Source organism: Phoca vitulina, unplaced genomic scaffold, assembly GCF_004348235.1.
Source record: "Phoca vitulina isolate PV1807 unplaced genomic scaffold, GSC_HSeal_1.0 scaffold20, whole genome shotgun sequence".
Lineage (NCBI taxonomy): Eukaryota > Metazoa > Chordata > Mammalia > Carnivora > Phocidae > Phoca > Phoca vitulina.
The window spans coordinates 8,345,068-8,359,622 of NW_022589723.1; the positions used below are offsets into that span (position 1 = coordinate 8,345,068).

The window sequence follows — 14,555 nt, forward strand, 5'->3', positions numbered from 1 at the left end:
TTTCGTTGTTGCTTGCTTTGCATTATTTCCAGGAAGCAGGGTGAAAACAAAAGTAAATGAAACGTTCAGGGTGGATAAGAACTGATCATCTGCCATTTCTTCATTGTGAGAGAAAAGAAATGAGACACTAACAGAAAGGACATGGAAATACTCTCCCAACCTTAGTGAGAAGGTTACCAGAAAAGGCAGAAGTGGTAAGAGAACCAACTAAAAGAAGACAATAAAATTGAATCCAGAAACCAGAAAAACTGAAGCCCTCATCCACCACGGGTGGGAATGTAAAATGGTGCAGCCACTTTGGAAACCAATCCAGCAAGTCCTCAAAAAGTTACCACAGACCCAATAATTCTACTCCTACGTATATGCCAAAGGGAAATGAAAACATCCATCCACCCAAAAATCTGTAGGCCAGTTGTTTGGGGTTTTTTTTTTTTTAAGATTTTATTCATTTGGGATGCCTGGGTGGCTCAGTCGGTTAAGCGTCTGCCTTCGGCTCAGGTCACAATCTCAGGGTCCTGGGATCGAGTCCCACATCTGGCTCCTTGCTCAGCGGGGAGCCTGCTTCTCCCTCTGCATGATGGAGATGCTTGTGCTCTCTCTCTCTCTGTTAAATAAATGAATAAAATCTTTTTTAATTTTAATTTTTTTTAAAGATTTTATTTGGGCGCCTGGGTGGCTCAGTTGGTCAAGCAACTGCCTTCGGCTCAGGTCATGATCCTGGAGTCCCGGGATCGAGTCCGCATCGGGCTCCCTGCTTGGCAGGGAGTCTGCTTCTCCCTCTGACCCTCCTCCTTCTCATGCTGTCTCTCATTCTCTCTCTCTCTCAAATAAATAAATAAAATCTTTAAAAAAAAAAAGATTTTATTTATTTACCAGAGCGTGAGCTCTCTGTTAAATAAATGAATAAAATCTTTTTTAATTTTTTAAAAAGATTTTATTTATTTACCAGAGAGAGCATGAGCGCACAAGCAGTGGGAGCAGCAGGCAGAGGGAGAAGCAGGCTCCCTGCTGAGCAAGGAGCCGGATGTGGGACTCGATCCGAGGACCCCGAGATCATGACCTGAGCCGAAGGCAGACGCTTAACTGACTGAGCCACTCAGGCTCCCTGTAGGCCAATTTTCATACCAGAATTACATACAACAGCTAAAAAGTAGAAATAACCCAAATGTCCACCCACTGATGAAAGGATAAAGAAAACTTGGTATAGCCATACAAGAGATTATCATTCAACATAAAAAAGAACAGAGTACGGATACCTGCTACAACATGGATGAACCCTGAAAATATTTTGCTAAGTGTAAGAAGCCAGACACAAAAGGCCACATATTGTTATGATTCCGTTTATATGAAATGTCCAAACTGGGAAAATTCATGGAGACAGAAAGCAGATTAGTGGTTGCCTAGGGCTGGGGGCGTTGGGGGAAAATGGGGAGTGACTACTAATGGGTATGGCGTTTGTTTGGGGGGTGAGGAAAATGTTGTCAGATCGAGAGTGGTGATGGATGCATAATTCTGTGACTATAAAAACCACTGAATTGTAAAGTACTATTGAATGGTGGCCAAAAAATGTTATGTCCACATTCTAATCCCTCGAACCTGTGAAAGTTACCTTACTTGGGAAAAGGGTCTTTGCAGATCGAACTGTTAAGGATTTTTTTTTTTTAAGATTTTATTTATTCATTTGAGAGAGAGAGAGACAGAAGCAGAGGAAGAGGGAGAAGCAGACTCCCCACTGAGCTGGGAGCCAGACATGGGACTTGATCCCAGGACCCTGGGATCATGACCTGAGCTGAAGGCAGACACTTAACTGTCTGAGCCACCCAGGTGCCCCATGAACTGTTAAGGATCTTGAGATGATCCTGGATTAATCCAGGTGGGCCGTAGGTTCAGTAACAAACGTCCTTCCAAGGGAAAAGCAGAGGCAGATTGGAGACACACACGGAGAAAAAGGCCACGTGAAAACAGAAGCGGAGATTGGCAGGATGTGGCCACAAGGCAAGAAAGCCAAAGAATGTCAAAAGCCTGAGACACTGGAAGAAGCAAAGAGGCACTTTTCCCTAGAGCCTCCAGGCAGAGTATGGCCTTGCTGACTCTTTGATTTCAGACCTCAGGCCTCCAAATCTTTGAGATAGTAAAAAATTCTGTTGTGATCATCTGTTGTGGCAACCATAGGAAATGAATACGGGTATATAAAATCTATGTCGATAATGCTGTTATTTTTAAAAATCAACCTAATCATTAAGGACAAATGATTTGGAGTTTCAGAGAGTGAAGTGAGAAATGTAGTGATAGTGTCCACACACGGATAAAAAATATTAAGCAGGGAGAAAGGTGGGATAGAGGAGAAGCAGACCTCAATATCCCACACATGAGATGAGGAATGATAAGAGTGGCCCAGGCCTTCCCAGGTACTATTTCTTCTATCTGGAGTGTTGTCCTTCTTGCCTACCCAGTAAATGACCCTCATCCTTGGAGGCTCAACTTGAATGTCACTTCCCCATCTCCCCAGTGTTCATCATTCCCTCTGTAGTGTGGCTGCAGATTTTGTCCCCAAGCTCTTACTACTCGTCTCGCCCCTGCTGTGATTATATGCTTAAGTGCCTGCCTTCATCAACAGACAATGAAATAATTCAGAGTTGTGATTGTGTCCTATTCCTTATATCCTAGAACAATGTCCTTAATGAATGAATACTGATGTCCAGAGCCAACCCCTAGAAATAGATTTAATTCATCTGGGATGGAACCAAGGCATTAGTCTGTTTTAAATCTCATCAAGTGATTCTAATATGTTGCCAATGTAAGAAGCATCGCCTAAGGGATGGACTTAGTATAGCTTAAAATGCCAGACAGATCTGAGGCAGATGCCAAGTAGAGAGATCTGAAAATCAAAAGTATACAGAGCACAGATGATCCCGTACCGGTTATATGTGTCTCCAAATAAATTATCAACCATGAAAGAGTTGAGAACTCAAGTTAGGGCATGCTTGTTCTTGGTGACTAAAGGGAAGGTTACCCAAAAGCAGGACAGGACAGATGTTTAGAGAGGTAAGACAATCTGGAGAAGGTAGTACCTTCATTAAAATGAAATTTAAGAAGAAAAAGTAGGAATTGAGCAGATGGAAAAGAAGATATCTTCTGACATTATTTTCACCACCACCATATAGATAATCCTAGAGTAGAGTAACTAGTAAACCGTCTAGTCCAGAGCTTCTCACACTTTAACAAGCGCACAAATCACCTGCTGGGGCATCTTGTTAAAATGCAGACTCTGAGACAGTGGGTCTGGAGCAGGGCCTGGAACTCTGCATTTCTAACAAGCTCCCAGGACTGCTGGTGCATAGATCTAGTCCATAGTTAGGATCTTAACTTTTTCATTTTACCCAATTTGAATGAAGCAATGGAATCACAAGTTCTTATTAACTGATAAAAGGATAATACAATTAAATACCAAACCTCTCCAACATGTTATTGTTGACACTACTAAACAAAATGATAAAGTGATATTTTATGAGTAGATGAAGAAAATAATCAGTGGCACATATTCACATGAAAAGCCCACCTCAAATCAAGAATGAAAGACAGCATGAAAGAAAATTAGTTGAAAGTAACTAAAAAAGATAAATTCATTGAGTATAAACTTACTAAAGTATTATATCAAAAGGTAATGAACCCCGGAAATTTCTCATATAGCAACTCTGATATTTTGATCAAATAAATTTTGGGGAGTTAAGTTACTAAGAGCATCTGAAAAGCAAAGAGTAGCCTTGAAAAAGGAATTTAACAAATAATAACTAGGAGGCCTGAAGGCACACACAGTTTGAGAGAAACAGAACTCCATCAAAGCAATGATGAGTTAAATATTTCCCTAAGAGCAAGCCAACATATTTTTTAATGGAAAAAAAAAAGTTAGCTAATAGAGTTACTTATTTTAGACTCTCAGTGCTCCACTACAAGCCAGAAAGCCAGTATTACCACAAAGAAAACTTTCTCAAAACAATCTAATGCCTTTGAAACTGTTCAGGTGGCCGGAGTAAGGACATACACTAACATACATATCCTTCAAAACTGCAACATCCTTCACAAAAGCCAATCCAACTACAACCGACTCAAGTTACGTTCAAAAGTTACCATCAATGGTGAATCCCTATATTGTACACCTGAAACTAATTTAACACTGTATGTGAACTATACTGGAATTAAAATAAAAATTAACAATAAATAAGTAGGAAGTTCCAATCAAATAAACTGTCTGGTGGGCAGGGTTTCAACATGAAGTATAATCAGACTACACAGTTGTCATTGTTGGTCAGCTTGTCTCTGAGGACCCCGATGGAATAACATAATTAGCTTTCTTACATCTATACTGAAATCTGTATTTCTCAAATATGTATAGCAAAATCTTGTAGCTTGCATTAATTTGAAAGACTGAATGCTCCATACCAGGGACTCTGATTGCAGGAAGTCAGGCTAGGGCCTTGGACACAGGTATAAAACAAGCAAGCAAAGAACTCCCCAGATGATCCTGATGCTCTGTGCTCTGTAACAGTGCTTCTCGAACCTCACAGTAAGTGTCATTGGGGGATCTTATTAAAGTGCAGACTATGAGTCAGTAGGTTTTCTAATAAGCCCCCACTAACTGGGCCACACTGGAAGCAGCAAAGGCTTATAACATGGGATGGAAATCATATGGCTCCAAAGTGCCAGGCACATGAAGTACAGAGGGGCAGATGGGGGTCCTGTGCCTCTGGAGGTACATGCCCCTTCCAAAGGGAATGTCTGCTACTCAGCTCTCCTCACTGGTGGAAGGACCTGCTGATTTGTCAGAAAAGTCAGAAGTCCAGGCTTTTATGGGAAATCTCCTGATTAAATGTCAAATACAGAAGTCCCTCTTAACCACAAGGAATATGTTCCAAGACCCTCAGTGGATGCCTAAGACCCCATATATACTACGTACCAAACCCCATATATACTACGATTCTTCCTATACATACATACCTCTGACAACGTTTAATTTATAAATTAGACGCAGTAAAAGATTAAAAACAATACGAATAAAATACAACATTAACTTACCATAATAAAAGTTATGTGAACATGGTCTCTCTCAAAATGTCTTCTACTGTATTCATGTGATGATGTGAGGTAATAAAACACTTAAGTGATGGGATGAAGGCGAATGACAAAGGCATTGTGACATAGTGTTAGCCTACTATTAACCTTCTGACAACAGGCCAGAAGGAGAGTCACCTGCTTCGGTAAGGCTGCTGACCACAGGTGGCTGAAAGCACAGATAAGGAGGGACTACTACTATCCCATGTAAGCCGACCAAGTCCAGTCACAGACATAACCATTTTATGTGGGCTTTCTCGTTTGGTCCTTATTGAAGTATTAAAATCATCTGATCTTACAGAGAAGGACACCAAGGTGTAGAGGAGAGAGATTAAATAATTTGCCGAAGATCACTGCTAATAACAGAGCAAGGGCTCAAAGCCGGATCTGCCTCACCCAGAGCCCAACGCCCCCAACCACTAGACCAGCTCCTGCAGGTGGGTGAGCGCACCCAACCTCTCCCTGCTCCTCCAGGTTCTAGTCTGGGGTCCTGCTACTTACCCAGACTACTGCAAGCTTTAAGTAATTAATTGCCCTCTGGGTTTTTGTTCTCAGTTTCAATTTACAGTGACCAATCATCCCAGTTTGCCAGAGACTAAGGGATTCCAAGGACAAGAAACAGTCGGTGGTGAAATCAGGACACTCCTGAGCCAACCACGACAGTTAGTAGCCCTAGTTTTCATTTAAGGTTGTTATTTTTAGAACAAAAGTATCTGACTCATTCGTTATAGAAATTTTTAAAAGCACCATTCATTATATGGGTCCCATGGGAAATTCCACTTTGTTTCCCTTGAAGAGTTAGTAGAGTTCTGACCCCTTTCTTTACTACGGCCTTGGTGTCCCTTTTTACCCTATTCTACTACTGTTGCTTTTGTTATTCGTATTTTCCTCTTTACTATATGAACTTCTGTTAATAAGTAGCTCAAATGCTTAGTGGGAAAAAGAATACCATACATGCAGAGATGCCTTTTTGTTGGGATTCTCTAGAAAGCAATTCGACATAAGATAACTTGATTAAATACTAGACTAACCACAGACCTGAAGGGCTTTCTCTCTGAAGTACCAGCGTACTCAGGCGTGTCTCGGAGGTGACGTGGTGGCAAAGAATGCTTACTCCCCGCTCTCCTCACACTTGAACGTGGAGAAACTTACAGTGGGGAAGCATCCCGCCTCGCTCCATCCCGCTCCACGGTCCGCCAGGGAGAAGAGCCAAGTCCTTGATCAGTGAGTTTGGGGGAAGAAATGGCATGTTCGGCTCAGCTCCTTCCTCCACGGCCTTCAGTATGCACCCCCGCCTGGCCACAGGTGCTCCGTGGCTCCTGATGCTAGTGGCCCCACGTGGACAGGTCTCCACAGGTGAGGCTTGAGGCTTTTCACCTCCGCCAGTGACTGCGTGTGTCAGTTCACTCGGAGGACGCAACATTCGGAAGACCATTCAGCTGCCTACCCAGGTCACAACAACCCCCTACGTTTCATTAGCAATGAAGCCAACCTCCTTGCTCTGCATTCCTCAAAAACTCCCATCTTTAAATGGGTTCCGATCTGGGTAGGGAAGAGAAGACACTATTTACCAATCCCCTAAAGCCCCAACAGTGAGTAAGTACAACACTGAATTTATTGGACCTTTTTTTTTTAAGATTTTATTTATTTATTTATTTATTTGAGAGAGAGCACAAGCGGGGGGTGGGGGGAAGGCAGAGGGAGAAGCAGACTCTCCACTGAGTAGGGAGCCCAACTCAGGGCTCGATCCTGGGACCCCCTCGATCCCAAAGGCAGATGCTTCACCGCTAACCACTCAGGCGTCCCTGAATTTACTGGACCTTTTATGCAGAAAGTTAAGTATCAGAAGTTGCCGCTAAGCCTAAAGCACAAACAAGAAAAATGGAACTTTTAATACAGCTGTGAGACAGATCCTTATCTTTCAATACCACAATTTAAATTGGCCCTCAATGTCATTCAGCTGGGTTCTCTTTTTGAAGTTTTATCTGACTCTGCCTTTTAGAAGAATTTTAATACTTGTAACAGACCTCAGTTCCTCAAGAAAAAGAAAAGAATATATCAATAATATTTGCTATTGAAAGAGAAAATAATAACTGGTTTTTCTTAATTCGTTCCTGTCTATAGAAATCTACTCTGAATCACGTTCACATGTAACTGTTTCCTACGAAAGACCTGAATATAACGTATCAGCTGAACATACTGCAACTCCTCATTCAAGTCACATCTGTAAAGAGCTTTGTGCCAAGAAAGCTGGCTTGACATTCAGTTTTGGTGTTCGCTTTCGTAGAGAGCACATAATTACAATTTAGTATTTATTTTTTTAAATTTTTTTATTTATTTGACACAGAGAGAGAGAGAGGGAACACAAACAGGGGGAGTAGGAGAGGGAGAAGCAGGCTTCCCGTTGAGCAGGGAGCCCGATGTGAGGCTCGATCCCAGGACCCTGAGATCATGACCTGAGCCGAAGGCAGATGCTTAACGACTGAACTACCCAGGCGCCCCACAATTTAGTATTTAGAATAAAATTGATTAGCAAAGTATTTTACTTGTAAACACTGAGGTTAGTAAAATTAAAAACTCCAACCTCCGATATGCTAACATGCACTCAAAATGATCATGTAGAACCTATTCCTTAAAGTTTGTTATATAATAAACAGAAAATAAAATATGGTTCACATATTCACCTCTATGCCATCTTAACCCTCCATACTCACAGGGGTTGTTATAATCATACATTAGGATTATCTGGTGCCTTCAGAGGCACGTTCTATGAAGTTATAGGTAAGCCACCACAGCTTCTTTCCATCAAGTCACATTAAGTTCTAGTTCATTCCATCTTGTCATGTTCTACTCAGAGACAGATATACATCAGTGTGACTCAAGTTCACACAGAAGTAAAGTCATATTTTAGCGAAGTACTATTCTAAACCCCCTTCCACACAGACTCCATGGGAATGAGATCGCTTATGCAACAATCATCCCACCCAATTTAGTAAGTTTGCTTACAGTAGACAAAGAGGAGATGCAGATACTTTCTCTAATAAAAAACCCTTTATCCAAATAGAAAATACACCATGATCTTAGAGCAGAACAAAGTTTTCATAGTTTATTTATTAAATGAAGATCCTTAGTGGGGGAAGGTGGAACGCACCCATTTAATTGAATTGCATGTTGTAAAAATGAACTCTCTGCTGGATACAAACGTCATAGCTTATAGAATTTCATAAAAAAAGAGAAAAGTTCCAAATCTTTATATAGCATGTGAGGCTTGCATAATTCTTAAGCAATACCACCTGCTTTCATTCATAATGTGAGGAATAAATGTGAACCACATTTTCAGCATATTATTCTAAAACTGGGCAATTTAAATTTTCATTTCTTAAGCAGGCACTTGGTTTCAGGCTGCACTTTGGACATTAAAGGAGATGTAACAATAAATCAAAAGATAGGATCTTTGTCCTCAAAAAAATTACACAATTTTAAGGAAGAGAAGGTGTGTGTGTGTGCCTAATAACTTCAAGACAGTGTGTGTGAAATGACCTGATAGGGGACCAATGTTCTTGGACATTTAGAGGAGAAATCAAACTTCTTAAAAAGGGAAGAAGGGAAGGTTACATTCAGAGAGGATGGTGTTGGGATCTAACTGCCATTGAAGGGGTACCTGAACATTCTTCAGAAGAAAAGAGTAGGGCCTATCCAGGGGCAGAGAAAAGCCCTGGAAATCCCGAGACCAGATTAGCCATAGCCTGAATAACATGTAGAGGATTAGTTAGAGACTGATTAGGAAGAGATGGAAGTCAGTGGAGGCCTTGACCAGCAAGGGAAAGAAATTGGATTATATTCAGTAGGCAGTGGAGAGCTACAGAAGTTTTCTGAGCTGCGAAGTGTGGTTATCAAAACTGGACATTGGAGGGATTCGTTTGGTGGTGGTCAACAATGGCTTGAGGAGGGGGGAAACCAGAGGTGGGGAGGACCGGTCCGAGGGTCATCACAGTGTCCAGCTGAGGCAGCAGGAAGAGCAAGGAAGGGATGGGCATGGGAGACACCGCGGGAACAGAACAAACAACACTGAAGCTCAAGGTGGGGAGCAAAAGAGAGAGGAGATTCAATGATGACTCAAATTTTGAGCCCGGGTAATGGGGGAAACAGAAAGGAAAGAGGAAAATCTGAGTTAAAAGGAAAGATGAGGAAATCACTTTAAGGCCATAACCACATGGAGTTGTCTGGCAGGAGTGAGAAATATGAAACTGAGGAGTTAGTTCGGAATTAGTAGAGTCTAGATTTAATAGGTAGACTGGAGATAATAATAGTTGATATAGATTTAATAGACAATATATAAAGTAATCAATAGATTAATCAACAGAGACATCTACATTAGAGGAAAAGTTGAGTCTATTTAAATAGACTTCTAACATAGATAAATAATTGAATATTTGTTTATGTCAAAAACTGTCGATAATATTTATAACCTGTACCATTGTACCACTGTAAAGTGCAACACTAGATCAAGCCAAAATACCTGGGGATATACAAGTAGCTGGGACAGGAAGTTTGTATAGAGGCGAATAAAACCACTAAGAAAATGTATTTCACATTTTACAAATTCATTCCCTGGAATAAATTGCCACCACTGAAATTCGGAAGTTAAAAGACTAAGCAAATCTATTTAAATTATTTGCCTCTGTTCAAACCAATTTGTCTTTTATTCTGAAATCATCACTGTTTTCTGTATAACCACCAAGAATATGTATTCATTACCATTACAAATAATGTATCTCATAAGAGTACGAATCTCAGCCTTGGTCTCACACAAATACTGATACATGTTACGTTGCAAGCTATTGAAACCATCTGTGATTTACAAACATAACTCCCATCCTGCTCTACCTGAAACTATAACATCTTTATACTGAGATGCGGAGTAATAATTATTCACCAATATACACATTCTCCAAGCCTTACCCGTTTCTGGTTTCTCTGGAGGGCTGACTTTCAGATGTTGGTCTTCAGATGAAAGGCTCACATTGATGCCATACAGTGGATCATCCAAGAAAGAGGGCCTTTTCAGTCTTCCAATGCCAAGAGTCTTTGACATAAAGTAGTCTTTTGTGTCAGTAATAATCTCGTCCTCGGAAAATTGGAGGCATTTCAAATTCTCTGCTTCAATGACAAGAGCCTGGGACATGTAATGCCCAGTCAAGGCTTTGGTGAGATAGTAGCCTGTACTTGTTTCACATTCCGCATTCTCGGGTATATCTGCATCTTTAACCTCTGTGCTTTCGACCTTTGTTTCTAATCCATTTAGGAGCTCAGAGAGGATAGATTTGGAAAGATGAGGGACCTCAGGTGTTATATCCTCAATGTCTTCCTTTTCTCTTTCTGAAGGAAGTCTATTCACGGACTTTTGTTTGAGTGTGCATTCATCCAGAAGACACCTTAACTGTTCCTCAGAGAGAACTGATGTTGAATCTAACTGATGAAACAAACCAAATGCTTTAGTCAATTGACTGAGTACACACATTTATTTTTGATAAGCTTCCAGTAATGCAATATAAATGCAAGTGCCAGGAAATCCCTTACACAAGGCACCCAAATAGTAAAATCATTCATTTTAAAGGATCCAGAATTTCAGGAGAAATGCACAGCATCCCTAGAGAATAGCTTTAGAATCTATCATACCTACTAAAGTCCAGGGGAAATTCCTTCAATACTGATGGAAATAAATTACTGCATCAAATTAACCACTAACTCTCTCTCTACATGTAGAAGTCACTTGAAATGGAGATTTTAGAACAGCACCTTCAATTTTATAAGTTTGGGGACATCAAGCAGGGAAGTAGGCAAACAGCCCATTGATAAACAGCTAGAAATCCTGCCATAATCTCCAGTAGGTGTTTCTCTGTTTTCCACCACTCCTCAGTGTGAACCCCCATCACCACCAATTTCTTAAAAATCTGGGGAAAAAAAAAAAAAAAAAAAAAACACCTCAGGCAAGCAAGTCAGCCCATACCTGGCCCTGGGGATTTACCACTCCTATGTCTGTCTACAACTTTCAGTGGACAATATGACTAAAGACAGAAAAGGAAGGGCAAAGAGGTGGTACATCCTGAGATGTGTAGTTGCTTCAAAACTACAGGTCTAGACAGAGGCCAGGGGCATTCCAATAACAGTGCATTCTGGGAGGAGGATTTGATCACAGACATTTAATCTCTGCTTGTAAAGGCTATCAGGGCTGAGCATTTCAACCAAGATCTTAAGGATTCAGAAGCATTGTTTTCTTCCAGTGAATGTTCTCAGGAAATAAAATAAATCAAATGAAAGTATAGAGCTATGTTCCACAAGAATTCAACTGAATAGCATGCCCCTTGAATTGCATCAATCTCAAAAGGAACCAAATTAAAATATATTGAAAAACACTGAAAATAATTTCTCTTTCTCTAAAGAATCAGTGCCATTCTTGATTTATATAGTGGATTATTTAGGAAAACACTAATCCTCTTTATAGGGGCGTGCATTATCTAAGAACAAAAAATCCCCATAAGAAAACCTAATCATGAATTGCAATGGCCTTAATTTCTACTTCAGTAAAGTAAAACAACGCTGTTGCCCTACTTAGTAGGACCCAGTTAGAATTCACCAAATATTCTGCATGTATAAAGTATCAGGGAGGGAAGGTGTTATTGGAACCAGTATAGTTAATTCTCTATTATTGTGTAATGCTTCGAATGAAGCTAACAAAAAATAGTATGTAAAAGAAATTTTTAAAATATATTTTGTTTTAAAATTATATTTAACTTCCATATATTAAAAACTAGTTTTCATAGTGGCAAGCACCATTATGAGTTTGAGAGTAACAAGAAATTAGGAATATATTCTTAATAATTATCTAGGATTCAAAATTTAGGTAATTCACCCTAAGGTTAATATACATGTCAAAAAATAGGAGTTGAATTACATATTAGCAAATCCTACTTTTAATCACCAGACATTTCAGGCATCCAGATGTGGTACTTTATCCATTATTAGGAGAATTCCCTTCAGAAACCTAATCAACTAGAAAATGAAGGCAGTCCTTGTATGGTAGTAGATATTTTCAAATAGCAGATACTTTCAAAATCTGCTTATATAAAACTGTTATATAAAATTGCTTATAATGAGTAGACAATTCCCTGAGATTTAGAAAGGGCCCACTGAGTGTCATCTTCATAAAACATGCTCACCAAAGGCTTATCATATGAAATTTCCAGACCCTAGAAAAAAAATTACTTCATACTGGAGAAGGAGGATGAAAGATTATGCAGAGAGATCTGGGGGAGGGGGCAGAGAGGAAGAGGAGGTGGAAGATTGGTAGATTATCTGGTACATTTGACCACTTCCACAAATAATATTGATAAAATAGATGCTTGGTAGTTCTGATAATCTATTTGGCTAGATGCACAGAAAATTAAGTAAAAGGAAAAACAAAGCAATTATGGACTCTGGGGAAAACAAAAAGCTATATGAAAAGAAAGGAGAGTAGTGTTTCAGATAGGTAACACAGAAAAATAAGCAAAAGAAAATAAGATAATTATTACCTTTAGGACAGAGTAAAAAGTTCTACAAGAAAGGATAATTATTAACTTTAGGACATAATAAAAGTTGTACAAGAAAGGATACCATAGGGGGCGCCTGGGTGGGTCAGTCAGTTGAGCATCCAACTCTTGCTTTTGGCTCGGTATCAGTTCATGATTTCAGGGTTGTAGGATCAAGCCCTGTGTTGGGCTCAAGTACTGGGTGTGGAGCTTGCTTGAAATTCTCTGTCTCTCTCCCTCTCCCTCTGCCCCACCCCCCAACCCTCTCTAAGAAATTAAAAAATGATACCATAGAATTCTACTTGCTTTTGCTGTAAATAATGTTTACATGGTCATCATAATATATATAGCGATGATGGAGGTAACCAAAAATTATGATTTGACTATTTCGGAGAAATAAGAGGAGAGAGAAGGGATGTTTAGAATTAAAGTTAAAATTAAATCCATTACAGGAAGCCAACATACAAATGAATAATAATACAATACTATTGTATTATTGATATAAAATTTTATATTATTGTAAACTGACATAAAACCGATCAATTAAGATAGCAAATTATTAAACAATATAGAAGTAAGCAGTTGAGGAAATATCTAAAGGAATTAAAAATGCTTGACTCTGGAGAGTAAAACTAAGGGGTGGGGAAGGATGGGGCAAGGAGATACCATTTTTGTTTAAAACCTTTTAACACAACTTTTTTATTTTATTACTACAACAAAAGTTAAAATTAACTTAAAATATGAAAAATAAAAATAACAAGTATATTAAAGTTTTTAAATAAAAATTAATTCAAAAATCAAAATCTGAAATATTAAAATGAAATTTCTAACCAATTATATCTTTGGACATCAGAAACAAACTGAGGTTTCGTGGAACCTGAAATTTATAATCTTGTGGCAGGAAGAGGATACTTCTTTAAGAAAAAGAATACAAAATTGCAAGTAGGAAATAGGTACAAAAGTGAGTTTCTTTTTCTTAGAATGTGAGAAAGATCACAATAAATTACTGGAGCCTTGGAAAGTCAAGTCCATCTCTTAACTTAACTCTTTAGGTCATTTACCAGAAATGTTTATATAAAAAATGTTTCCTGATTACAACCTAGCTTCCTCTCCCCACTCAAGGCTTGTACAAGTGAGGGGCCCTGAAGCTTAAGCTTCACTGGTTCCATTATAAATCTGCTTCTGGGCGCTCCAAGATAAAACATAACACATTTGAGTCTGTGTGTACCCAGAAATAAGCTCAACTACAATCACCCTGATCCTCTGGGGGAAGCAGCCTGATGGGAAATAAAACAAAGAAGACTAGAACTTGGGTTTTGGTCCAAGTGTGGCCACCTTATGTATGTCACCCAAGGGACCCATCTCCTTCAGTGGTGAAAGGAGGGATTGAAGAAGATGGTCTCCAAATTAACCTCTAGCCCTAAAATTGATTTTTATGAATAACCACTCTAACAATAAAAATACAAGAATAAACTTTCTATCACCTTGATAGAATTTATGAAAGCAAAACAATAACAAAAAGAGAACTTTTATTTCCTTAACTTCTTCACAATACCAATCTTAAACTCAAAAAATAACCAAAAATTCCCTGGTCTCAATAAAAGTGAACCAACTATACTAAACCTTCAAATTAAGTTAATTTGATCACAGTGTTTCCTGGGTGGCAACGCAGATCAGAACTTTCCACATGAGCGGTCTTTCTCATCTTTTGATTCCCTGCAGAGACTTGCCCACAGTATAAACTCAAGAACTCGCTGTTGTGGGAATCAAGTGAATTAAGGTTGCTCAGTGGTTTGCAACAGCTATATACTACATTAATAGAAGTTATTTACACATGCTGCACTGGACTAAACTAGGGCTCTATCCCAAACGTCC

The 14,555-nt window shown here is 39.3% G+C and overlaps 1 protein-coding gene across 3 annotated transcripts in view; it reads right to left on the reverse strand.

Annotated features, from left to right (window-relative positions):
- Window positions 1-14,555, reverse strand: part of FSIP1 (fibrous sheath interacting protein 1) — a 193,792-nt gene that overhangs the window by 796 nt on the left and 178,441 nt on the right. For all 3 annotated transcript variants that reach the window (XM_032417303.1, XM_032417302.1, XM_032417304.1), the window contains one exon: window positions 10,072-10,582. In XM_032417303.1, coding sequence (XP_032273194.1) covers window positions 10,072-10,582 — 511 coding nt within the window. The remainder of the gene's footprint in view (window positions 1-10,071; window positions 10,583-14,555) is intronic.